This window comes from Monodelphis domestica, chromosome 5, assembly GCF_027887165.1.
Source record: "Monodelphis domestica isolate mMonDom1 chromosome 5, mMonDom1.pri, whole genome shotgun sequence".
In the NCBI taxonomy this organism is placed as follows: domain Eukaryota; kingdom Metazoa; phylum Chordata; class Mammalia; order Didelphimorphia; family Didelphidae; genus Monodelphis; species Monodelphis domestica.
In genome coordinates, this window is record NC_077231.1 from 101497444 (window position 1) to 101524093 (window position 26650).

The 26650-nt window shown below is 50.5% G+C and overlaps 1 protein-coding gene across 12 annotated transcripts in view; it reads right to left on the reverse strand.

Annotated features, from left to right (window-relative positions):
• Window positions 1-390: 390 nt before the first annotated feature.
• PLA2G6 (phospholipase A2 group VI) overlaps window positions 391-26650 on the reverse strand; it is a 45419-nt gene continuing 19159 nt past the window's right edge. For 6 of the 12 annotated variants that reach the window (XM_056798919.1, XM_056798915.1, XM_056798920.1 and 3 more), the window contains 16 exons: window positions 22632-22847; window positions 21125-21308; window positions 17445-17632; window positions 16551-16647; window positions 15860-16042; window positions 13347-13455; window positions 12658-12702; window positions 11587-11730; window positions 8042-8120; window positions 5683-5846; window positions 4870-5020; window positions 4607-4743; window positions 4258-4412; window positions 2261-2428; window positions 1756-1829; window positions 391-1513 (listed from right to left, as the gene is read on the reverse strand). In XM_056798919.1, the coding sequence (XP_056654897.1) occupies window positions 1369-1513; window positions 1756-1829; window positions 2261-2428; window positions 4258-4412; window positions 4607-4743; window positions 4870-5020; window positions 5683-5846; window positions 8042-8120; window positions 11587-11730; window positions 12658-12702; window positions 13347-13455; window positions 15860-16042; window positions 16551-16647; window positions 17445-17632; window positions 21125-21308; window positions 22632-22847 (2239 nt within the window). In that variant the 3' untranslated portion in view covers window positions 391-1368. The remainder of the gene's footprint in view (window positions 1514-1755; window positions 1830-2260; window positions 2429-4257; window positions 4413-4606; window positions 4744-4869; window positions 5021-5682; window positions 5847-8041; window positions 8121-11586; window positions 11731-12657; window positions 12703-13346; window positions 13456-15859; window positions 16043-16550; window positions 16648-17444; window positions 17633-21124; window positions 21309-22631; window positions 22848-26650) is intronic. The other 6 variants (XM_056798922.1, XM_056798917.1, XM_056798923.1 and 3 more) reach the window with 3 other exon arrangements.

The following is a 26650-nucleotide window of genomic DNA, read 5'->3' on the forward strand; positions in this document are numbered from 1 at the left end:
TTCTCCGGAGGCTCTCGATCTCCCCTGGGAAGCCTGTTTCCTAAAATGTAGCTGACCCTAGTCTATGGGAGGAGGATGGGTTTGGAGCTAGGAGGCCTCTTCAAGCTCCTCTATCCTATCCCATTCATTTTAGTGATGAGGAAACTGAGGACCAGCTAGATGAGGGAGAATCGGAAGCCAAGTCCTCTTCCAGCAGATCTCCTCCCTCCCTCCCAATCTACTGCTCTGGCCATTCCACAATCACATCCCACCTCCCTCAGCGTTGGGAAGGGGTGCACAGGGTAAATTAGAGGGTTTTTCTGGTCCTATCATGAGAAATAGTGACTCCTGTGACCTTGGGCAAGTGATCTAAGGTCTAAATCCTCTCTTTCCATACAAGGCCAGGCAGAGTAGGTTTCAATCCAAGCCATTTATTTTGGTTTGGGGATTCACTCTTGAAGAGGAGTGGGGACTGAGGGGCCACCCAGTACCCCTCTTCTTGCCCACATCTTCTGAGGGGTCCCCCCAAGAGCCAGGGTCCCAAGGAGCAGCTTATGACATTTCCTTGTCCAAAAGAATAAATTAACTGTTGTTTAAGAAACAAACTGATGGGGGAGAAAGGAGGGAGGAGGGAGAAGCAAATCAGCCTCCACCAAGGCATGGACTTTGAGAGTCCTCTGGGGTGGGGCAGGAGTCTGGGGCAAAGCTGGTTCTGACTTCCTCCTTCTTAGGCCAGGAGAATTTTCCTGGGTTGCTGAGGGGGCTTGAGGCAGATGGGGTTAGCAGCATGCCTGCCCAGGGCTCCCTGCCCTGCTGAAGTGGGAGGACCAGAAGAAGAGGGGGAGGCCAGCCTGCTTTTAAGCCTATCTCCCAGACCTCCCTGCAGTGCCCCGTACCCCCATCTGGAGTCCTAATGAGGAATTCAGTGTCGTTTTCTTGCAGGGAACTCCCCAGGCCAATACCCCAGCTTGGCAAAGCGTGGCCCTAGAGGTGAGGGTGGCACTAGGCTGGTCCTCTGGGGATCAAGCATCCCTGAAGAGGATGCTGAGGGAGGCTGGGCTTTCATGGAGGGGGAGACAAGGCCTAAGGATGTTGGCTGCTTTGGTCAACACTTTAAGGCAGTGACGGTGTGGAGAAGAGGGGGCTCCGAGCTTGAGGCTTCAAGGCCTCAGGCTGGGAACACCCCAGAGCCCTCAGAGGAGGCGGGGCTCTCCCACCCCTCCGTGCAGTAGGTGCTTCCTGGTCCGCCCGTCCCACCAAGCCCCTCAATCCTTCCTCCTGACCACCGGGGTCTTGGCCTTGAAATCTCAGGCACTGCTCTGTGTAAGGTCTCTGGGGTGCGGTGGGGCAGGGGCAATACCCGCCTTCCCCCCACCCATCCTGCCAGCCTCAGGGGGTGAGGAGCTGCTGGACCAGCTTCTGTAACTGGTTTCGCTGTTCGTAGATGTAGACCTCCGTCTCCCAGAGGGCGTTCACCAGGACCGTGTCGTTGACCTCATCCAGCATGATGTCTGTCCCCAGCTGGGGGTTCAGTCTGTGCAGAGGAGAGAAGAGCAGTCACCGCCGCTGGGTGGGAGACCGGCAGGGACGAGGGGTAAGCCCCTGGGGCCCATGGAGAAAGGGGGAGGCATCCCCCCGGCTGGACCCTCACGTCAATCAGCCCAAATCCAGTAAGTGGCTCCTCTGGGCAAGGGCAGCCTCGGAGGGCCTGAAGAGGAGAGACAAGCCAGAGGAGGGCGGCCAGGAAGGCCTCAGGGCTGAGGGGACCAGAGGTACCTGAAGTAGTGGATGTCGACCATCTCGCACCAGGCTCGGGCCCGGTCCACCGCCCGCCCATCAGGATCTGTGCACTGGCAGGAAAGAGCCTGGGTGAGCCCCAGCACTCAGAGCCCCTTCCAGAGCACCCCACATCCTCCCAATTGAGAATGGAGGCCTCTGCTTTTGGGTGCACAGAATTAGAGGGCACCAGGCACCTATGTCCTCTAGTGCCCAGTATACAAGCCCCACTGCAGAGAGGACAGGCTGCAAGTAGAGATGCAATCTTTGTCTCAGTTTCCTGGGTTTAACTCCTCTGTTACAAGGGGCAATTCTTGGGGGGCAGAGAGGGTGCTATTGGCAGTAATAGTGGCAGGTAAAGCCAAAAAACATCGATTCAAACATTTTTAAAAAGAGGAAGGAGAAGGTAGCACCCCCCCTTGTCCCAGATATGCCATGCCCTGGAATTGGGGGTCCCCGGGAAAAGCTTTGGGGTGGGGTGGGGTGGGGTGGGGGAGGCACTCACACAATCGACCACCATTTTGCCCAGTTCTCTGGCTCCAAAGACAGTGCGGGCTAGTTCCCAGGGGTTGCTAGGGCGGAAGACATCCACGCAACTGACCGGTACCTGTGGGGACTTCCCGGTCCCCAGAGACACCACTAAGGAGAGCTTCTTCACCTTATGGCCTTGGCCCTGGGGGAGATGAGGACGGGGCAGGGTCAGTCAGATGGGCACTGCAGGGGATTGATGGACCAGGCCTGAGGCTGGGTAGTGTCTATGCACATAACTGGCCCCAAAGGCAAGGGCATCATTGTACAAATGAAAAGTCTGTCTTGGTTTGGAGTTAGGAAAGCTACATTTGAACGCAGGCCCAACTCGCCAGTGTCCACCAGGCCCCAAGTAAGCCATTTAACTGCTGAGGTAAGCCTCAGTTTTCTCCCCCTAGAAAACAATACTTTTCCCCAGGAAGTGCTTTGTAAAACTCGAAGCTGCCAAAATACAAGTTGCCACTGTCACTGTTATATTCACATTTTACAGAAGAGGAAACTGAGGCTCAGTGGGGAGATGAGGGCCCGCCACCCCTGGGAGCCTCAGAGCCAAGACTGAGCAGAATGCTTTGCCTCCCAGTGTAACAAGGCCAGAGGGGCAGTGGGTGGAGGGAAGCCCCCCAGCTCACCCAGATGCCTGTGGTCACCGAGGCCTCCTGCAAAGCTCAGCCTCATCCCCTCCCCGATCCAGGTTCTCCCCAGGTCATTCCTCTTTTGGTATCCCCAGCTCCTACTCAAACCCTCTCGCCAGCACTGGAGGCCCCACAACAAAGACTCCCCCCTACCCACAATCCCCCTCACTCACACCATGCTCCAGCCCAGGCATCTCAAACCACTGTCTGCACCAGTCAGACCCACATCCCTACCTTGGGGCCTTCCTTTATGGTCATGGCATCACAGGACTTACCGCCGAGGCTAGTCCTCTCTGAGTCTGAGGCCCAGGGAGGACAATGACTCATCCAGGGTCACAAAGGCCATAGAGCTTGACCCCCCACAAAGGCTCCACAGCCCCACACCTTTCTGTCCCCCACATCCCTCTACCTGACTGGATCCCTTAATACGTGGAAGGTGCTTAATAAATACTGATCTATCAAGTGACTGACTGCTCACATCCCTCCCCCTGCCCCCATCCTCCCTTTCCGGTTCCTCTTATACCCTGGTCATCCTCTGGGACACACCCTGGCTGCCCTGTCAGCCTCTCGAGGTTGAAATTCAGCCTCCTCTTCTAGCCACCTACACCAGAGCAGGTCACCAACAGAGATGGAACTGATGCTGGCAGGGAAGGGCCATGACCAGGCTTGGCCAAAAGAGGCTCCCTTCGGGGCAGGCTCTCTCTGCCCTGGCATTTGCCCTGTGCCCAGAATCATGACACCTTCAAAGCGGAGAGGGCCCTGAAGGATTGGCTCCCCTGAAGGCAGTAATACCCCAATAATAATAGCTCTGAAGACCCTTTCAGAGCCGCTAAGACTGCTGAGGGCCATCATCTGTCCCATTTTACTGATGAGGATACTGAGGCCCAGAAACACTAAACCACTAGCCCAGGGTCACAGAGAAACAAAGCATCCATGGTGGCTCAAACCCAGATCCTCCTGACTTCTGTCCAGGGTCCTATTCTCTACCACATGCCACAAGGGATCCTCCAGCCTCCTGAGCTTCAAAGACTGCCAGCAGTGGGGAGATCACTACCTCTAGGTAGCAGTAACCCCTCCGGGTCTCTCCTTTCTCAGAAGCTCTTCCATGGTCCCTGGCTCTGTCCTTTGGCCAAGTCGAACAAATATCTTCCCTCTTCCCCTGGCCAGTCCCTCGGACCCTAGAAGGTTTGTGCCACCTCCGAGTCTCCCCCCTCTGCTCTAGAAGCAGCTCTGGGGCCCATCCCCATGGTGTGGACTCACTGACTGTGGTGGCTGATTTAAGCAGACAGCAACAGAGCCTGTGTCTCCCTGCTCTACCAAGATGGCAGGCTGGGGGCCTCACCTTGCGGATCATGTCCTGGTTATATTCATGGATCTCGGTCATGGCATCCAACGTTGGGTTGTTGGCCAAGAGACCTCCATCAAGGAAGCGCCCAATGGGTCGAAAGTAGGTGGGGGCAGCCCCGCTACTGCGGGCTGCCCTCCACACCAGCTGGTCTGAGGGAAAGAGCAGCCGCCCAGAGGTGAGCACACACCAGGGTCTCAGGGGGACATGCACAGGGGGAGTTGGAGGGGGCATAAGGGACGCCTCCACAGACCAGGGTCTCAGGGTCTGAGGCTCTGGGCAGGCAGTGCTGCCCAGGGACACCCTCCCAAAGGATTGGGCTGGGCTGGGCTGGGCCTTCACTTACCCTGAGGCTGGGTGAGGGGCTGCAGGTTGGGGTTCTGTGCAAATCGAGGTTCATTTCTGGTCTCGGGGGCATCGTAATTGCGGAAGAGGTGAAGCTCAGCAGGCTGCCGGTCAGACAGGGTCCCCGTCAGCATCACCCTGGGGGCAGCGAGCCACACGGCTCTTTCAGTGCTAGGAAGACCCTCCCTGGCTGCCCCCGGCCACGTGGCGTCTCCTCCGGCCTCACCTGCCCACCCTGGCCCCCAGCTGCAGGGCGGTCCTTACTTGGGTCTCTTGATGTCTGTCATCTTGGTGTGTTCCCCAAACTCTCTCTTCAGGAACTCCTCCAGGGGGCCTGACTCATAAGGCCTGGAGCCCCGAAACACCTCGTCCTTCATGCGGAAGTACAGGCCACGCATGTAGGCCATGGACTTGCCTAGGACCGAAGGCCCAGGGGATCAGCAACAGCTTCCGGGCAGGGCTGAGCTGGACCCAGCCTGAGATGGGCAGGGCTGCCAAGGCCTGGGGAGATGAGGGAACCAGCATCCTCCCTGGGCAAGAGGCCACGTGCCAAGCTGGGTGTGGAAGCCACCTGCTACTTGTGTGACCTCTCTGAGCCTAAGGCAATGCTCTGGGCCTTATCTCCTCAGTCCTAGACTGGCTGAGGCTTCTCCATCAGCTCTGGGGGATGGGGGACTCCCTTGGGGGGGGAAACTGAGGCCAATGCCATCATCCTCAGGAGCCCCATCTCCTTGGGTCTCTGCAGCCCTGGTGGCCCGCCCAGAGCCTGCCCCCAGGAAAGGCTTCCTAATGCTTGTATAACAGCTGTTACCCTGGAGGAGGCCCTTCTTTAAGGGCTCTTTCTTCTTTGCATATAAAATGAAATCACAAGCCTAGAGACCAGAGGTCCTGGGTTCAAATCTGACCTGAGACACTCCCTAGCTGGGGGACCCTGGCCAAGTCCCTTAACCCCCACTGCCTAGAGGGCTAGTAAGGGTACTGCTCTTTTGCCTTGGAACCAACTCACAGTATTGCTTCTAAGAGGGAAGGGAAGGCCTGGAGGACCTGGAACCCAAGCCCCCTCCCCCACATCCTCACCGTGCTGGATGGCCAGGGCCAGGATCCCCCCCGTGCTGGTCCCGGCCACCCAGTCGAAGAGGTCCTTGGTGGGGATGCCGGCAGCCTTCTCGATGGCCATAAGCAGCTGGATGAGCACGAGGCCCTTCACCCCTCCGCCATCCAGACACAGCAGGTGGTCATGGCTTGAGGGGGAAAGGAGGGATGTGAGAGGGAGACCAAAGGCCCGGCTGCCCCAGGGCTTGGACGAGGGCTGTCTAGGTACCCTGGAGATGGTCCCCAAGTTCGAATCCTGCCTCAGACACTTCCCCACTGTGAGACCCGGGGCAGGTCACACACAAATGTGACTGGCTGGGGATTCCTTAATGGGGGGGGGGATAACTCAGGGTCTGCACTGGAGGAGAAGCCCCCATTCACCAGAACAAAAATGGGGAGAGAGCCCAAACAAAAGACAAATGAGAAGAGCAGCATCAAGGGAGAGGAATGGGAGAAAGGAGGGGCCCAAGGAGAAGTCTGAGGAGTGGTGGGGAAAGGGAGCCAGCCTGGGAAGAGGTTTGGGGGGCCTCTGGGGTCCCACACCCCTCCTGTCAGAAGTCCTTGGGTCAGGGCCTGTCTACCAGGCCTCCCTCAGTCCTTGATGAATCCTAGGGCAGGGGCCTCCCTGGGGCAGGGGCCTCTCCAAAGGATGTAGAGGGGCCTCTTGGCCTCCTCCGCCCCATAGTTTGTTTTGTCAGATTTCCAGCTGGAAGGGCCCTCAGAGGCAATGGGGCCCAGACCTTGCAGGGGCGCATGCAGAAATGTGACAGCCAAGCCCATCTTTCCAGAACTCTGGGAGAGATGTAGTATGAATGTGGAAATCCTAGCCCAGACAAGTGGCATGATTTACCCGGAGTCAAAACTAAAATGTGAACTTGGGTCTCTTGACTCCAGGCCTGGGAACAACTCCGTCTCTCTGACCTAAAGACTCAAGGGGAGGGACAGGAAGCCAGGAAGACCCCCCTCCTGGGACAGGGTTGGGGAGAAGAGCCACCTGGGCCCAAAGGTCTATGGGGGCGAGCATGGACAAGTGGAGAGGGCACCACATTCTGGTCCAGGAACCTCAGCTCCCATCCTGGCTCTCCTGTCCCCCTCAGGGTGACCAGTGGAAACGTCCAGAGCCCATACTCAGAGGGGACTGCTACCTGAGCTAACCATTCTGCCTGAAGAGCTGCAGAGTCAGGGAGCCACTGGCTCCAAGAGAAGCCCCTTCCCCCTGGGCCAGGAATTCTCTTCTTTAAGAGCTCAAATCTGCCCTCTCAGGGCCAAGCAGTGCAGGCAGGGCTCCTTCCACTCTTGGCCAACATCCTTCAAAGACTGTCACTCGTGCTCCTCCAGCTTTCTCTCTGGCAGACTCACTATTCCCAGCTAACTTTCCCATGGCACGATGCCACCCTGGCTACCCTTCTCTTCCTAACAGGGAGCTGGACTCTGCCTCCATCTTGCCCCACATCCCTGACACCATGCTCCTCCACACTGGACACTTCTTGGGTTTACATCCCAGGTGGCCCTTTCTGAGAAAGAAACAAATGCTCCCTCCCCAACCCAGATCAAGCCTCCCTGGTGATGAAGAACAACAATTCAGCAAAGCCTTGCATTCTGGGCACCAGGTCCAGCTTAATCTTCCCAAAATGTCCATTTTCTCTCATTGCTCCCCTGCTCAAGAATCTTCCATGGCTACCCATTCTCTACAAGAAAAGCCTCATTCTGTGCTGGAGCACTCACACAGATTGTCACCCACACACACTTTCTTCCTCCCCATTCCAAGCACCCACATGTCTCTGGCCTCTGGCTTAAGAGGAGGCCCACACATTCGGAGCTGAGATGATCAGAGAGGCCATAGCACCCAAGTGCCTCCTGTCCAATTACCACCCAATGACAGTAGCCCCCTCATGTCACCCTCTCTATCTCTCAGTTTCCTCATCCATAAGACAGGACCAATAGTCCTCGTGTGAGCCACCTCAAAGGGGTATCGTGAAGACAGAAGGAGTTCACGTACTACACAAACTAAACCTTCAATGTCCGTGTTCCGGTGATTGCTATTACTATGGCAGGGAACATGTTTCTGAGCACATGCTCCAAAGCCGGCCTGCCCTCTCTTCTGGTGTTTGTCCTATCTCCCCTCCCACAGCAGAGGCTCTGCGATAGCAGGCCTGTCTTTTCTGAGGGCCCCCCACCCCTGTCTATTTCATATGGGCAGAACGGGTGTTGCTGAGAAGGGAGCAGAGTGGGACAAACCCAATGGACTGGCAGCCTCTTGGGATCTTGGGGATTCAGGGGCTCTCATGAAAAGGGTGCCCACCTTCCTTCCCATCCCAGGCCCCCTGCTCTGGCTCTCACTTACGTCCTCCGATCATCCCTCATGGAGCTCAGGATGAAGTTAGGCTTCCGAGACCGAGAGATGTGGACAAAATCCTGCAGCTCTGGGAGGGCACAAAGGGACAGGGATGAGGGGTCTGCCCGCCAAGGAGAATAGGTCGCCTGCAGCTCGTCTGCCTGTACAAGTCACTTTACCTGTGGGGGTCTTAATCTCCCCATCTGTAAAGTGACATGATGGAGCTCACTGAGCCCTTGACTTGGAGCAGATGAATCAGAGCTACGAGGAGGGTGAGAGCAGGTAGGCTTACCTGCCCACCCTCCCCCTCTCATCTCCCATTTCTGGGATTCGAGGATTTTAGTTGGAAGCAGTCTCAGAGATGTCGAGTCCTAGAGTTCTTGGACCCCAGAGGCCATCAGAGACACCCCCTGCATTTTACAGAATAGAAAGCAGGACCAGAGGCCACATGATTTGCCCAAGCCACATAGCTACTAAGGATCCCAAGTCAGGATTTGAACCGAGGTCTTTCTGACTCCAAGGCCAAGTTCCTGAGCCCTTCGGCAATGACACTTCCACTCCAGGCACAGAGATGGACAGCGACTTGTTCAGAGCCATACAGTAAGTAAAAAAAACAGGACTCAAGCTCAGGTTTTCTGACATGCCTTTGTCACTGCCCTACTGTGTCCGGCTCCTCACAGCTTTCCTCATGTTCCCTAAGAGCAGCTGGGGAGTGCCCTGCAGACCACAGGATTTTTCCTGTTTCCCCACAGCTAAGCCAGGCACAGTTCTGGGTCCAAATCCAGACTTAATCAGTGTGGAGACCTCCTGGTATGAAAAGTGCCCCCACCCCCTCCACACTGATGTGGAGCTTTGCCCCACAAGAGGGTCTCAGAGGCAGGTCTTGACCTGGGGCTTCCTGCCTTGGTCTTGAGACACCATGCAGCCAGTGGGCTTCTCAGGGGAGTTCTCTGCTGGGTTCCTGCCTCTTCCTACTCCTTAGGGAGGATGGGAAGGGTAAGACACAAGCTTCCCCCTAGCCCAGCCCTGACTCATCCTCACATTCCTACTGTGGATCCCCACAACAGGCTGCTCTGGTACAATCTGCCAGTTCCAAAGGGGCAAACCACTGTTGGGGGTAGGTTTGTTATACTGTCCATAGTACCTTTTTTTTAAACTCTTACCTTCCACCTTAGAATCAATACTGTGTATTGGTTCCAAGGCAGAAGAGAAGGTAATGATTAGGCAGTGGGGTTAAGTGACTTGCCCAGGGTCACACAATTAGGAAGTATCTGAGGCTGGAATTGAACACAGGACCTTCCATCTCTAGGCCTGACTCTTTATCCATTGAGTTACTTCACTTACCCCTTGATCTTGGTATCTTAAACTTCCCACATCTGCCTCTTGAACCCAGACCCTTCTCCACTAACTTCCCACTTGGCAGGAGTAGTGAGACTGGGGTTCAAACCCCAGACCACAAGCCAGATCTTTGCAAAGAGCTCCAGAATATTAGTGACCACATCAGCATTATTCTCTGGGCACAAACAGCAGCATCAGCCCCTCTGTGTGGTTAGCTGTGGGATACCCAGTCAGCACGGGTTCTAGCAAGCAATGCCCCGAGAACAGACCATCCCCTCCATCAAGCCCTGCACCTGGAAGCTGACTTGGGAGAAGAGGGGGACAGCTCATCTCTTCTCCCCTTCTCCTGGAGCACCAGGAGAACGTGAGATAGCACCGAGGCTGGAGATGTGTGAGGAGTGGGGAGAGAAGAAGGAAAAGAGGGAGGAAGAAAAGAGGAGGATGGGGATGGCTGAGATGGAGCACAGGATTTAGAGATGGAAGAGAACCTAGATCTAGGTCCACATTTTCATTTTTCAGAGCTGGAAACTAAGGCCCAGAGGCGTGAAGAGACTTGCCCAAGGTCTTGGGAAGAAGAAAGAGAGAGAATTTGAAACTACACACTGACTCTAAATTTAGCAGAATGAGAAGGGGGAATGACACATAAGTACACATGTATGTATGTGTGTGTGGAGAGAGAGAGGAGGGGAGAGAAGAGAGGGCCTGGGAGTAGGGAAAGAGAGAGGAGGGAGAGAGGCATAAGAGACAGAAAGAAAGGGGAAGGGGAGAGAGGGAGAGAGACACACACACAGAGACAGAGAGAAACAGAGAGAAACAAACACAGAGTGACAGAGACAAGGTGGGGGAGGGAGGAGGAGGAGGAAGAGGAGAGGGAGAGAGAGAGAGAGAGAGAGAGAGAGAGAGAGAGAGAGAGAGAGAGAGAGAGAGAGAGAGAGAGAGAGAGAGAGAGAGAGAGAGAGAGAGAGAGAGAAAGAGAAACAAGAGAGCCAAAGATAGACAGAGGAGAGGAGACAGGTGGGGCTCAGGCTAAAGCTAATTTTGTGACACTACTGGGCTTCCCGGCCTCTCTGTGCCCAGGATGTTACCGTGTGCTTCTGGGCCCCAGGCCCCTCTTGGGGCAGGGTGGCCATCCAGCCTGGCTTAGTGGCTGCCTGTGAAACCAAGAAACAAAAAAGCGTGTCTGTTGGGGTAAGGGGCAGTTCTTGGCAGGGCTTGAAGGAGGAGAGGAGATGGACTCAGGAAGGAAGCTGGTTTCCAACACCCTCCATTCCTGATGGCCTGTCTAGGCCTGCTCTCATTGACTCCCACTGAGTCACTCAGCAAATCCCTGAGCCTGAGGTCCTCCAGAGCCAGGGTCAAGGTCAGTTCTGGCCTGCCCTCCTTAGAAGCATAGGTCCTTCCTCCTGGGCCAGCTCAAATGGATTAAACCCCTGCAGGGTCCCTTAGACTAAGCTAGAACCTGGGATGTCTCTCAAGTGAGCCTGGAACCAGGGATATCAAAGGGCATAGAAGGAGAAGCAATTCAAGATCCCTTAGTCCAACCCCCTCTTTTTACAGAGGAGGAAACTAGGCCCCAGGGAAGAGAAGGACTTGCCCGAGGGCACACTGAAGTTGATTAAAGAGAGACTGGAAAACAGATCCTCAGACTCCAAGTACAGGGTTGGCTCCACTCCCCTGCACCAACCCAAGAACTGAGGCAGGCCTACCTTACTCACTGTGGGTGCTCTCCAGGGCAGTGCCCCCCCAAAGTTATGGGTCAGAATATCCCAACAAGAGGCCAAGGGTGAGGTTAGCTGGGGCAACCAGTGACCCTAGGGTGGACTCTGCTCAGCTGGCTTTGTTCAGGCTCCTGTCAAACCCATCATCCTATGGGTGTCCAGGTCTCCAAGAAGACCTTTGCCCTCATTTTGGGGGGCACCAAAATCACCAATTCTTGCCTTCTATCCCAGAACTGTTCTGTTGCTCACCTCCTCTGAGAAGCAGACAAGTTCTCGCCCTGTAGGCACCACATCCCAAGGGGGACAGGATTCTGGGCCTAAAAGGCTGTCCCTACCCATCAGGCCTGAAGGTGTTCTGTTCTCTCTCTCCACCTTTCTATCTGGGAATCCACTGGTTCCTTCTGCCTTCATCTGTTTTGCTTTAGAGACATCTAAAGAAGTTACAGAGGAGGAAAGACCAGGAGAGGATGGCGATAGAACAGATGAGAAAGGGCCTACCTATGTCACGAATGGCTTTCCGTTGGGACTGTGGTCTGTCCTGGGAAGATGTGGAAGTCGATGGCTCCTGGGAAACCCCGGGAACTGTGAGGTAATCAGCCCCTATGGTTCTCAGCAAGGCCAAGAGTGAGTTCCTGGTGGCAACTGGTCACAGTTCAAGGCAGGAAGGTGGAGCAGGATCAGAAATCAGAGGCAAGTGAGAGGCTCATTCCACACAAAGTCCCCCTTCCCAGCCATGGGTCTCCTGGGGTAGAGGGGAGTAAGAACCGCGGGGTGGCCTGCCCTCTGCTGCTTCATAGACTTCCTTGGGACCCCCAGCCTGAAAGACCTGGGCCCAGAGGAGCCACCAGTCATGGGAAGGGATGTGAGAAGGGCTTGGGGACTAAGAGCAGAAAATGGGCAGAGGAATTGGGTGACTTTCACCATTCATCATCTCTAGGAAGCCAAGTGACAGCAAAGAGTAGGCCTGGAACCCACCAGGCTCCCTCCTCCTCCTGGGATTTTCAACACCCCTGACAGTCAGAAGGGTTAATCCACAAGGCTTCTAGGTAAGGGGAGGTCAGCAGTGTTAGTCTGTTAGCCCCATTTTACAGATGAGGAAACTGGAGACCATGCCACAAAAAGGGAGCAGCCAAACACATTCAGTCTCTCTCTTCCTCTCCCTTCCTCCTCTCTTTTTCTCCCTTTATTTTGCTCTCCATCTCTCACTTTCTCCTCTCTCTCTTCCTGTGTCTCCCCCCTCCATTTCTTCTCTCTTCCTCTTTATTTCTCCCTCCCCTCTCTCATCTCTTTCTCTCTCTCTCTCTCTCTCATTCTCTCTCTCTCTCTCTCTCTCTCTCTCTCTCTCTCTCTCTCTCTCTCTCTCTCTCTCTCTCTCTCTCTCTCTCTCTCTCTCTCTCTCTCTCTCTCTCTCTCTCTCTCTCTCTCTCTCTCTCTCTCTCTCTCTCTCTCTCTCTCTCTCTCTCTCTCTCTCTCTCTCTCCTCTCTCTCACCATCTCTAAGTCTCTCCTTTCTCCTGTCTTTTCCCTCCCCCTCTCTCACACACATCCAAATCCTCTCTCAAGTTCCTACCCATGGTCCTCATGAATCCTGGGTAGGCAGAGGTCTCTCTCCAACCTGTCAGAAGTATGACTTTTCACTCTGACTCTTGATCGTACAATGTGTGTGTAGTGTGTACAGTATGTGTGACCAGTGTGGTTGTGGTGGATGTGTGCCATAGGGGCTCAGGGTCTGTGGGCATTCCAGAAGTCTCCAAGAAGTCCCTAACAGCAGAGACAGTTCCAACAGGAAAGTCCCTGGGAATGGGCCTCTGGGGAGCTGTGGCAGGGAAATGTTTCCCTCCCTATTAGGAATCTCACTATTCTTTTGGGATTTATTTATTTTAATCAATGCTTTTTGGATGACATGTATCTGTCACGTCTCCCATAGAATGGAAGCTTCTTGAGGACATGGACAGTTTTTAGCTTTTCTCTGTGTTCCCAGCACTTAGCAGAGTGCCTGGTACATAGTAGATGCTCATTCAATGTTTGCTGAATGAATAAATAAACCTGCAGGGAGCTTGAGGGTTCAGTTTTAGCTGGGGAAGCAGAAAGCAGAAAATTCTGAAATCAACCCATGGTTGGGATCCTTTCTCTCCCTCACTCTGGGGAGTCTCACAAGATGAGCCAGGGATAGTTTGGGGAACGTCCTTCTCCCTTCCTCCCTCCAGACCACCCTTCTCACTACTGCCCCCACAACCCTCTTAACTGATCAGAACCCACCTTTGCGGACTTTTGATGCAATCAGGGCAGGAGTCTCTCCAAAGTCATTTGGGGCATCCACCTCAGCACCAAACACAATGAGAGCCTTGATCATCTCTAGGTTATCTTTCTGTAAGGCAGAAAGGGAACACAAACTCAGGGAGCCTGGGAAGGGGACAGCCTTTTCTAGGCACTGGGAGGAGACTCTCCTAGCAGAGGAGTGACTGCAGATTAGGAGGGGATCTTGGCTTCCAAATATCTGCAGAGCTGTCAGGTGGAAGTGGGACTAGATGTATTTCTCTACGCACAGTGGAAAGAGCATTGGGCCTTGAGACAGGAAGACTTGAATTCAAATGACTCAGATAGGTGACCCTGGCAAAGTTACTTACCTCCTCTCAGCCTCAATTTCCTCATCTATAAAATGAGGATAATAGCACCTATATCCCAGGGCTGTTGTTAAATGAATATATGTAAAGCACTTTATAAATGATAACTCTTATTATTAACCCTGGGAAAGGGAAGAGTTAGAGGAAAGAGCCTAAAATGTTTGTTATCTTCATTTCCTCTTTACTCCAGTCGGCCATTCCTGCCTTCTGAAGGGTTCTGTTACCACATCATATGAAATTTTCAAGTCAGAAGTCTAGAGATGTGAAGAATTCAGCCTCTCCTCCCTCACTCTGGATTTCATCTAAAACTGAGGGAATGCCCATCCATAATGTCCTGGGATCCAGCAGCAAGATGGAGGAAGGTGCAGTCATAGAAGCCTGGATGGATAAGCCATGAAGGAAGGCCAGAGAAACATAAGATATGCCACAATAAGCCAAGCCTCCAGGATCCATCCTATCCTAGAGTCATCATGTTAGCTGTTCTCCCTAATGTCAGCTTCTAAAGGTGAGCCCAAACACCTAGCTTTCCTTGGAAATCCAATCGAAATCTGCCAACTGGAGCCAATGCAGACTTCACTGGTCTGGGATGAATGCATCAGGAGCCTTGGATTCCAGGCCCAGCTCTGCTGCCTCTCTAAGAGTGATGTCACTATAGTCAAGTCATTTTCCCTCTGGGTCAGTTCATCTTTAAAATGAGGATGATTCCACATCTGCTACCTAGTGCACAGGACTGTTGTAAGGAGGGCACTTTGTAAACTTCATCGTTTTCAACAAACATAAGCTATGATTACCTTTGTACTTGGATGAACTGTGCCTTAGTGTGGCTAACTGTGACTAAGTCAGACTTAATCCCTCCACTGACACACATGCTTTGTTGGCTTTGGAAGCTAGTCTTCTCTAACTTCATAACTGGTCTCTGAACACTACTATGGCTGGAAAATTAATCACCACACAGCCAACCCAGGATTTAGTTTTTCAAATCGGAATTTGGCTGGTTCTTCAGATGAGATTTAGAATCTGTCAGTGACCCAAAGCCTTTCTAGCTCAGTAGGACCTGAAAACCTAGGATCATAATGAGGCATCTGTGGTGCCGTAATGATTAACCACAAAACCAGGGAATTGGTCTAAGCAATTTCTAGAATTCTTCCCAGTTCTAATATTCTGTGCCCTAGAACTCTAAGGCCTCACCCAGCTCGACATTCAATGCTCTCATTATCACTTCAGTCAGTGCTGCCCCATGGGGGTGATGAGCTCTATGAGGTGACTATCTATTGGGAGAATTACAATCTCCCTTTACTTGTCCTAAAATAATTTGCTCCACGTTTTGGGTTTGATCCTATAATTCTACCTGCCAAGACAAACCGAAACTATTTGAATTATAAAACACTTTTTATACAAATATTTTATACAAATAAAGTCAGATCTAAACAATTAGAAAAATATCAACTATTCATGGCTTAGAGAGACTTTAGAGAGAGCTTAGCAGGACCCCTTCACTTCACTGCACAGAGAAGTTCCAGGATTCACTCAAGGTAACACAGGGAGTAAACAACAGAATCAAGATTGGAACCCAGGTATGCTGACCTACCCCACCCCTCACTGTCCTCACCATTCATGCCAGTGTATGTGTGTGTATCTATCTTCTAGAATAGAAGCCCAGAGGCAAGTTGCTTCCCACCTCTCCCATGGGCCTTAGTTTCCTCATCTAGAATACTGCCACAGCATTCCAGTCTTATGAGCTCCTTCTGGCTCTCAGGTTCTCCCTCTCCTTCTTACCTTCTTCATCCCTTATCACACTAGGCCCTGCCAGCCACCTTGCTCAGGATGACCCAATCACAAGAACACTCTTAGAAGCTGACCTTGAACTTTCCTTTCAATGACCCTGGGATGCAGGAGTGGCACAAGAAGAAATCTGTCCATTTTATAGATGAAGAACAGGGGTCAGTAAGGCTCCAGGAAACTTGCCTGTGCTCAGACAGCTCTGCAAGGCAGAGCTGAGGGCCAAAACTGGGTCTTAAGAGTCCTGGGCTCTTTCCTCCACACTGAATGCTCAGTAACTAGCTTGGACAATCAACTGATGCATTATGAAATGAATACTTGCTGGTGGGAAAGGCTGGGGTGGTACTGCCCACTACTGATGAGGCTCACCAGCATGGCCAAATGCAGGGGTGTGTTGCCGTGCTCTCCATGGGCCCCAGCGTTGGCACCATATGTCAGCATCACCATGACACAGTCAAAGCGGTCCCGCATCACTGCCACATGCAAGGGTGTGTCCCCTGAGTTGCTGATGTTGTTTACTTCACAGCCCCGGTTCAGCAGTATTCGGGCCATCTGCAAGTAGAGAGAGAGGGTTCGAGCTCCCTGCTGCCACCCCAACAGCTCTGACTTCTGCTGACTGCAGGCATTGAGCAGGGGCTGAATCTTTTGGCTCTCCTGCTGCCAGGGTTACAGTGACTCTTCCCCCTACCTTCTTTGTCCCATGTCGCCATCAACGGCAGTGCCCTCACAAGAACAGCAATTCATTCAGGAATAGCAGGTTCCTCCAATTCACTACTCTGCTGCCTGCTCCCTCTGCAGAGTTGGCCAAATGCCTCTGCCCCTTTACTATTCTTCCACCTCTCTCCCCCCTCTGACCAAGGGACAAAGAACTCTACTTGGAGAAAGGGATGCATAGGAAGGTCCCAAATCTGGACAATTACAGGCAAAGAACAGAACTGATCTTGCAAAGTTGGCCTACTCCCCATCCCCCAGTGTCCATCTTCTAATTATGGATTCACCTCTTCTAATTATGGATTCAGTTGCTGGCTGTCTATCTCCCACCCCAATCCTGCCTACCCACCTCTGCATTCTTGGCCCAATGGAGAGGGATGCCTCCATATCGAGGATCTTTGCTGTGGATTTGAGTGGCATCCATGTTGAGGATCATTTCGGCACACCTGTAGAGAGAACAGGTCCCAAGGAGGGAAGAAAGGGGACAGTGAGATCAGGCAGGATCCCGGGACAACAGAGGTCTGGGTTCTGCAGAGTATTTTTTCCAGTTTGCCAGGACCCAAGAGCAGCTACCTGTTGTCCTAAGCCGGGGCTAGGGAAAGTGCAAAGTGAGCTGGGGGTAGCAGGTGAAGGTGGGAAAGCCTACTGTATGGAATCCTGTTCCAGACCAGAAACAATGTGTTATAATGAAGAGCTAGATGGGGCCCAGGATACCTTGGGAGAAATTCAAGTTCTGCAACCTATTCCCAGCATGCTACTGGTCCAGAAGTGGCCTCTGAAGTCAATGGGCCCAACTCTCATTTTATGGCTGAGGAAACTGAGGCACACAGAGGTAAAGGGATTTACTCAAGGTCAGTGAGTCTCAGAGGCAGGGTTTGAACCCAGGTCCTATGATTCTAATCAGTTCCATTTCTGGTCCGTCCTATGTACTCAAGTTCAAGTCACTTCTCTCTACTATTCAATTTCTTCAGTGCTCAAAGGAAAATCACCTTGGTCTCATTCCACCTCTCTGGGTTGGTCCAATGAAAGTGCTTTGGCAGCCCCAAGGATTTGGAGAATGTCTGGGGGCTCTGTTTGTTTTCTCTGCTATAAAATAGGGATAACATTCCTTGCACTCTTGTTCTGGAAGAAAGTGTCTTAGAGACCTGGAAGCCCAAGGGCAGCTTGAGGGACTCTAGCCGTGACACTGCAGGGGATTCTGGCTCTCTCAATAAGAGCCTTCAGGCCCATTGCCCAGACTTACCCTCGCTGGCAGAACTTCATGGCTGTGTGGATGGGGAAGCCGTGCTGACCCACAACATTGCTACGAGCATTACACAGCAGCAATACACGCACCATTTCTGGCTTGCCCAGCTGGCAGGCTAGGTGGAGCGGTGTTTGGCCTTTGTTGTTGACTTGGTTCAGTCCAGCTGAAGGGTTCTTCCCTAGGAGCTGGTGATAGCCGAAGATTAGCCACAGAGAAAGACCCAAAAGCCATTAGGGCCCAGAAAAGCCCACTGCTCAGCCCAGCCCTTACCATCCAGCTGCCAGGCTGCCCATCTTTATCTAGGGAACAGAAAAAAGGGGCCAAGGAAAGATAAGGAAGCTAGGGAAACTGTCGAGGAACTGGCCATCAAGATGGTCTGGAGTTGAGTTCTGGCATAACCATGGGTAAGTGACTCCATCCTCTCTTGGCCTCAGTTTTCTCACTTGTAACATGGGGAATCTAACAGTAGACACATCAAAGGATTGGGTGGGGGGGTAGGGAAATGTGCTTTGCAAACTGTAGAGTCGTAAGTAAATGTGAGCACTGATGAAATCCTCATCCCCTTCTGGATACCGATTGGAGGACTCCAAGTCAAGCAACATAGAAACTAGCACTGGGAACTAAGAACCTCTGCCAATGGCGGGTGGGGGTGGAGGAGCTGCTAGGTGGGTCAGTGGATAGAAAGCCAGAAAGCCAGGCCTAGAGATGGGAGGTCCTGGATTCACATATGACCTCAGACATTTTCTAGCTGAGTGACCCTGGGCAAGTCCCTTAACCCTAACTGCCTAGTGTTACCACTCTTCTGCCTTGGAATGGATACTCAGTATCACTTCTAAGACATAAGGTAAGGGGGGAAAAAGAAGCTATGACAATAGGAAGAAAGCCAGGAGCCAGCATGGGAAGCCTGGTGGAGAGCACTGTCACTGGTGTAGACTAGAGACAGCTTAGACAGAAGATCATTGATGAGGATTTTAGCAGTGAGTGTACTCTTGGAATAGAGGACAGAGAGTGATGGGTCATTTCCATTTTCCAGGCCTCTGCGGGAGCTCTCAACTTTTCTTCATTTGCCTTTACAATAATCTCATCCTTCAAAAGACAGAAGAGCTGGGGGCAGCTGGGTGGCTCAGTGGATTGAGAGCCAGGCCTAGAGACAAGAGATGCTGGGTTCAAATCTGGCCTCAGACACTTCCTAGCTGTGTCACCCTGGGCAAGTCACTTCACCCCCATTGCCTAGCCCTTTACCACTCTTCTGCCATGGAACCAATACAAAGTACTGATTCTAAGACAGAAGGAAAGGGTTTAAAAAAAAAAGGCAGAAGAATCAACAAGGAGAAATTCTAGTCTAAATCTGATTCTTACCAGTAGGGGGACTGGGTTGCTGATCATGAAAATGGAAGTTGGTGATAGAGGAAAGATTTCAAAGGGTTCAGAGGAAGGAGAGGTTGGAGAGAAGGGCAAACATTCTATAGAAGTAAGCCCAAGACCAGGAGGGAGGGAAAGAACTCAATAATTGACTTCTGAACACAATAGAAAACAATTTGATGAGAAAGAACAAGAGGATTTGTCCAAAGATTCTGATGTGGACACAGGAGTGTCATGAAACCACTGAGATTTTTAAAATGCAGACAGAGGAAGCAAAAGCAGGTAAGGAGGCCAATCAATAAAGGCCCAGCACCATTCTAGAAGAACAGTGTCAAAGGACTCTGAATGAGTCAGGGTTGGGAGGGAAGCAAAGGTCCACCCAAAAGGCTGGCCAAAGTCACCCCAGAAAAGCGAGAAGGCATGACAAAGGGACAGGAGTATTTGCCCAATTAAGGAGGGGTTTGGGATGATAACAACTTGGGATGACAGAGAGAAGACAAAGCTGCTCAGGGCTTTGTTTGCTTTCTTTTCTAAAGAGAATGATCTTTGGACTGCAGAGAATGGAACAAATAAGGATTACAAAAGGCAATACCCAAGATAAAGAAAACAATAGCAAAAGATTACCAAGCTGCCCTGGATGAGTTCAAGTCTCTAGGTTCAATGAACAACCACTTTCTCAAAACTAAAGAACTGAGAGAAGACTATTAGTTATCCTTTAAGGGAGAAAAGGAACAGGACAATAATGAATGGGTGGGTGGGTGGATGGATGGATGAATGGATGGGTGGAGGGAGAGATGGATAGGTGCATGGATGTGTGGATGCTGTACCAATTATCAAAACAAAGAAACAAAACAAAGTCCACAAAGAATAGACCAATGGGCTTGAGTTCTATTCCTGGCAAAATGATAGAATGCCATAATTAATTAAAGGGATGTTTAGTGAACATTTGGAAAAGGAACCAGCAATCTCAAAGAGCCAGCAGCAAGTTCCATCTTGAACAAGTCTTTCCTTTTATGAATGGGTTATTAGACTGGTAGATCAGGGCAATCCAACAGACACAGTTTACTTAAATTCTGGCAATGTATTTGACAAGCTTTGTAGACAGGTATATAGTGGGGGAACAATCTACCTTATTCTAGGAAGTGAATTTATATGAATGAAAGAATTTTTCATACTGTTATCCCAACATTGGTACACAGTTGGCTTTTGGTCAAGGGAAAAAACTTTAGGTCTTTTCCACAGAAATGGCTATTAAGTTACATATTTCCTAACCCTGTGTTTGGGCAATTGATTTCAAGAATCTCAATGTAGGACCTTCCATCTCTCTTTGCTAAATTTTATCGTGTTCAATATTTCATCCATCATTCATTTTCTTAATGTTGATTCTGTCATCAAATATGGCAGTAAAACTCTTCCTGCTTCTTGCCACCTGCATCCCCTTCCTTGCCTTATCTCATGCTCAGGACTTGCCAGGGTTCAGTAATAATTAGGGAACTGAGCAGGGAATTTGCTTCCCTGGATATCTGTAAATACATATCTCTCAAGGACTTCACTCTGATCTGGAAGAGGTGGAGACTGGACAACATGATTTCTTGAATATCCTTCCAGTCTAAGAACCTGTTTTTTCCTTATAAAGACAGATATGTTTTCTATGTACACATATGTGTGTCTATACACACTGTGTGATTTGATGGCTATGAGGAACACTGTATGAAGACAGCCCCTCCACCACTGCAGACCAGCAACTCTTCTCACTTGCCTTCCTGACCCCTGAGAGACTAAAGAAACTTGCCTGGGCCTGTTTGGGAATCTCCCTTTTTGCTGTAACTTGAGGTATGGGGCAGGTTTACAAATAACTGCTCTAAATCTATGTGTCCCCAGGCCTCCTTTCCCTCAAGAAGGTCCCAAGGGAATACAATAAAAGAGAAGCATTCTTTACTATTTTCCTGGCACAAACACTGATAAGAGCTAACCAGGGACTGAGTTCCCAGAATGGTTTAGATCAGAACCAAGGCCAGCAGAACCACCACATTTCATCTCAGGGCTTGTCTGATTAAGGGGTTTTAGCAGTGGGTAGGGCTTTCTAGAATTAGAGGGCTAGGGATCCCCAGACTGATGTAGGTACCCCAAGAGTGAGGAAGAGGGCTTCGAATGCCAAGGCCTGAGACCTACCCATGACAAAGAAAGAAGAGTAAGAATCAAAGAAATAAGTCCAGTTCTAAGGGCCCTGGAAACATCTATCTGGCCCTGCTCTGCCCTGTATGCTAGTCCCAGGCTTCTGCCCCTCCACATCCTCCTTCTTGCTCCTCTCTTACCTGCAGCACCTGGGGATTGTCCCCTTGAACAGCATAATGGAAGGCGGTCTCCCCGTTGTTGTCTGTGACATCCATGCGGGCATGGCAGTACTGAACTAATTCCACCAAGCTCTCCCCATCGCCCTTTCGGCATGCCAAGTGCAAGGGTGTGCACCCCTCCTCATTCTCCTTGTTGTTGGCACAACTGCAGAAGATCCCAGGGAAGGAAGTGGCATGAGTGGGCATCATGAGATAGACAAGATAATCATAGACAAGATAATCATAGCAGCACAGATCTCAAGTTTAATACAGTGTTGGCTAGGCTCAGGGTCAATTTGTATGCTTTTTTAATGTTCTGGATCAACAATTTTAGAAAAATTCAAAGCTTTAACCCCTAATTTTTAACAGATTTTTTCAAAATCAAAGTTTGGATTGCAATTTGTTTTTAAAGCCCTTGGCTTCTGTCTAAGAATTAATATAAGTATCAGTTTCAAGGCAGAATGATTAGGGCTAGGCAATGGGGGTTAAGTGACTTGCCCAGGGTCACATAGCTAGGAAGTGTCTGAAGTCATATTTGAACCCAGGACCTCCCATCTCCAGGCTTGGCCATCTATCCACTAAGCTACCTAGCTGCCCCACAATTTTCTTTAAAAAACAAAACAAAACAAAACAAAAACAACTGACGGCTCACTCTGTTCCCAGAAGCACTGATTCTAAGTTGGAAAGGACCACAGAACACATCTGGATCTCCCCCATCCCCAAATCTTTTCTACAACATCCCCACCACATAACCCTCGAGTGCTTGGTTGGAGAGTTCCAATGAAGGGCTGCTTTGAAGGAGGCAATATGCTTTGTGACCTTTAAGCTTCACTGTTCTAGGAGGCAAGGGTGATGGTGGTGATGAACCACCCTCCTTCCCAAGGCAACCCATGTTACTTTAAGACCACCTCCAAGTGTGAGGAAAGGTTCCCTTATGTTGAGATGAAACTGGACTCTCCCAGGCTCTGCCCCCCCCTTCCCCACTCCACCTTTTCTGCTCTTGGTTCTTCCCTCTAGAGTCAAGCAAGACAATTTCTTCCTCAAGATGGTCCTTCCAGGGCAGCTCAAAGAGAGTCATCATAGTGTCGTCCACTCCTTCTCTGACTGCTGAGGGCTCCCAACTGTCACACCTCCTCCCACCCCCAACCTGGGGCTTCTCTTTTCCAGGCTAAACAATCAGTGTTGTATTGAGTTCATGGTTCTGTTCAAGCCCTTCCAAGGTAGGGACAACCTGGGTCTGGCTAAGCTGATCTATGCTCTTGGTCAAGCAGCAGATTAGGATCTCTTGGGAAATCTCAATTCAGCTTTTTATCACCTGCCTTCCTTTCCCTGCCTCTGAAAGGTAACTGTGGAAAGGTCCCATGATTCACTCCTCCTGAAGACCTCTGAGGAAAAGTTCATTTTTACAGGGAAGTAGGAAGTTTCCAGATGCGGCTAGTCCCACAGGCCCTCCCCCATGGACCCTAGTGAGCCCTTCCCATCTCCTCACTTGATGATTCGGGCGTGGTGAAAGCATTCTCGAATCCCCAGCTCCACAGCCACGTGGGCCATGGACCAGCTGGGATGATTTCGGATGCAGTCAGACAGCTGCTGCAGAATATCAGTTTGTAGCACCTGGGCCGAGCTCTCGTAGAAGGGCTGCAGCTGGGAGGCAAACTGCTGGAAGTTTGCCAAGGCATCAGCCTCTGCTTCCAGCTGGAAGATCCTGGAAGGGGGCAGGAGACAGAGAAGGAATGATGAAGGAGCCCAGCCCCTCCCACCTCATCTCTTGCCCTCAGAATCCAAGAGGTCCTCGACTTGGCTCTGGGTGCTTCTGATTACTTTCCACAAGGGGCCTCTTCTAGCTCTAAGGAGAAGAATTCCAAGGCTGTTGCTTCGAAGAGATCACTCTCTGCCATCACTAATGAGTCCCATATCAGCAAATCTACTGACCTCTTCTTGGGTGACTACCCCTCTCCCACTCAATGCTCTTCCTCCCCTGCTTTCCATGCTACTATCTTGCCCAGTTCTACCCTTGCTCAGCTGACCTGCCTGTTTCCATCTCCTCTGCTGGTTCTTCTTCCTTCTCTTGCCCAATAATGGTAGGGATGCCCTAAAGCTTGGTCTGGATGAGGGTCAACCGTTCAGGAAAGGAGAAGGAAGAAAGTAGATGTCAGGGGCAAGGTGAAATGAGGAGAGGTCTCCTGAGATGAGAGAGCATCTGTCTGTGTCCCTGTCATCTGTTTCTATCTGCTACACAGATTAAGCTAAGGAGACCACTTCTGATTGACTGTATATAAGAGACAACTTGGATAGAGGGGATAAAAGAGCTGACATTGAAGCCCAGAAGACGTGATCTTGGCCTGGTAATTTAATTCTCAGGGCTCCAGGCAACATTGAGACTATAAACAATAGGGAATAGCTAGGCAGAGGGAGGTTCCTCATGCTGGAGTTCTCAATCCTAATGAAATCAAAGATCTAGCTGATCTTATAGAAACAAAAACATCTGCTCTCTTTCCAAGGAAGGTATAGACACAAAGCCTCCCAAGAAGTAACAAACCTGACACCCACTGCTCACTGTGAATGATCTGGCTGAGAACAAATAATCCCACTAGAAGGAACTGAAAAAATATTGTTGAGGACTATGAAGTCCTCAGCCCCAAGTCCCAACACCACAGACCTGTGATGGGCTCTCCATGACTATTTCCAGAAAGAAAGGAAGAAAGGAAAACTGCTGATTGGTCAAGTAGCATGGGTATCTTACAGAGGATTTTATATTCCTGGGTCACAGCCTAAAGAATAGTAATCATGGCAAAGGACAAAAAAAATGCCTTAGAAGGACCATAACACATTGGCTGGAATTGTATGAATTGAGTAAGGGGGCTTTAGATTGAAAAAGGAGGGAAAGGGAGAAAACTGGTCCTACAGAAGAGCTCAGTCTAGCAGAAGAAAGGCACTAGAAGAGAGGACCCAAAAATTCACAGCGGATAAATCCAAGATGGAAGCCAGAAACAGAACACCCAACCTCAGATATCTCCATACAAAAGTGCAAAATTTGATTACTAAACACAATGAATACTACAACTCCTACTGCAAGGAGGCATGTCTGACTTCAATTCAACTGAGCCTTGGTGCAGTGGCATTGTGGGTAAGGCCCAGCTTGCCCCAATCCAGCAATTCAGGTTTGAGGTTGGAATGCAATGAGATCCTCATGAATTTTACATAAAAAAACAATAAATAAAGAAACTTTACTTTTATGAGATTACAGAAGGTATAATTCCCAATTTAGTTCAGATAAACCTTATTCCTCTTTCTCTCTCAAAATTCATTTCAGCAACAGGAATTCCACCAAGAATTTTTAAATCTTTTCCTTATGAACTCACTATGTTTGTAACTTGGGGATTGCCACACACAAACCAAGTGCGAGCTGCTGCTGCAAACTGAGGCACTCAGAGGACAGGGAACTTGTCCAGGGTCATACAGCTGCTTAAGCATGTGTGTTGTAAAAAATAGACTCGAATACAGGACTACAATCCCCACAAGCCTTTGTTCCACTTCCCCAAAATGCTTTGTAATCTCACGGGAATTCTGAGGTGGGCAGAGATTGAGGAAGGATTTAAGCTAGTGGCAAAGGTTTTTGGGTCTCTTTTGGACTTCCGTTTTGGAGCAGAGGCGTCTCTTCCATGATGTGAGGTTATTTTGTCTAGGCCTTTGGCCTAGGCACATGTTTCTTACTTGTCTATTCTTTAATACTTAATCCTTAATAAACCTTTAAAAATATAATGCTCCTTGGAGAAACTACTTTCAGATGCCTCAGTCTCCCCATATTCTTATATTTTAATCTTTACAGAGTCTAGATTTGAATTCAGATCTTTTGGACTTTTAAGCCTGAGGCTATCCATCTATCTGAATTAATAGAAATATAAAGTCCAGATCAGGGGAGATTGTCCAAAATCATAGTGTTATTAGTCTGGGTCAGAGCTGGGATATAACTCAGATATAACTCAGAGATGCTGGTGACTCCATGGCTCCTCACTGCCCTTCCCCTGGGACCTGGATGGAGGTTTCTAGATAAAAATGTGTGGGTACATGCCAGCTCCATTGGCAGAAGGAATGCCCAGCAACCAGGAAGGGAAAAGGGGAAGTAGATAGCCCAGGGAGGGGTTCCTGAGGCCTCCAGTGGATGAAGAGGCACAGGACAGAGGCCACCTGGTACACCTTTGGGGAGCTATGATGATCTAATCCATAGGACTCTGCATACTGGGCAACAGCAAAAGGACCTGTGGGGCATCAGGTCCAGCCTTGCCCTTGACCACCTCCCAAGCCCTTTTTGCCAGCACTGCCTTCAATATGATTAAAGTATTTTGGGGGGGTAACCTGGACTGATATATGTGCAGATAATTTCCTCAACAGAAGAATGAAGGCTCCTAGAGGGCAGACATTGTTTCCACTTTGTATCCCTTGGGCCTGGCACAGGGTGGGAACTTAGTAAATGATTATTGACTGACTCGAATGCATCAACTACAAAACCACCTATTGTGGAGCTCTAGGTGGTTGCTCCCCCCCGCCCCCCAATAAGGACTGTGAGACCAAGAATTCTTTCCTCCCTAAACTTGGCCTTGCACAGCACCCCCTGCCCCACAGACTTGTGGCATTGTACTGCATTTTAAAGAGATACTGGTGAAGTGCTGTCTGGTCTTATCAAATATCAGAAGTAAATTATTAATTCATACAAGGAACAAAAATATTGGTGTTATCATAATGCAAACATCTCCAGCCCATGACCCAGGCTTCAGGAACCCCAGGTCTGGGCCCATCTGCCTTCATTCCAAGGCTGGGTTAGAGAGCGCAGCCCCACCCCTGCTCACACCAAGGTTTTCCCCATCCATCTCCACCCCTCAACCTATAGACAGGAAGATAAGGAAAAATATCAAAGCAATAAAGGAGAACACTTCTCTTCTGGCGCCATGCTCCCCACCCCATAATTCACATTCAAAATGAGCCCAAGGCTCAGGAGCTAAGAAAATGCTAGGTCAGAACTCGGAGGGGGTCTGCAACCATTTGAATCAATCCTCATTGCCTCCCAGATAGAAAAGAAACTCTATAAGCTGGCCTCCACTGCATGGGTAGCTGGTCACCCCGACAGAGCCCTGCTGAACTAACTGCTGCCCTGGAAAGGACAACAGTGGCCAACTAAAGCCAGGAAGGGCTTTAAATACCAAACAAACCACTGAGTTTGTATTTGATTCAGAGGCCATAGGGAGTGTCTGAAGCTTCCTGGGCAGAGGAGTGAACAGTCCTGAGCTTTAGGAAAATCAATGTGACATTTTAAAGACTGTTCAATTGGGGATAGAGAGTAAGGAAAGAATACCAAATTGGCAGGGGTGAGGAGAAGAGACTGGAAATTATGAGTCTCCTGAGGGGGCAGCTAGATGGCTCAGTGGACTGAGAGCCAGCCCTAAAGATGGGTTCAAATCTGGCATCAGCCACTTCCTAGCTGTGTGACCCTGAACAAGTCACTTAACCTCT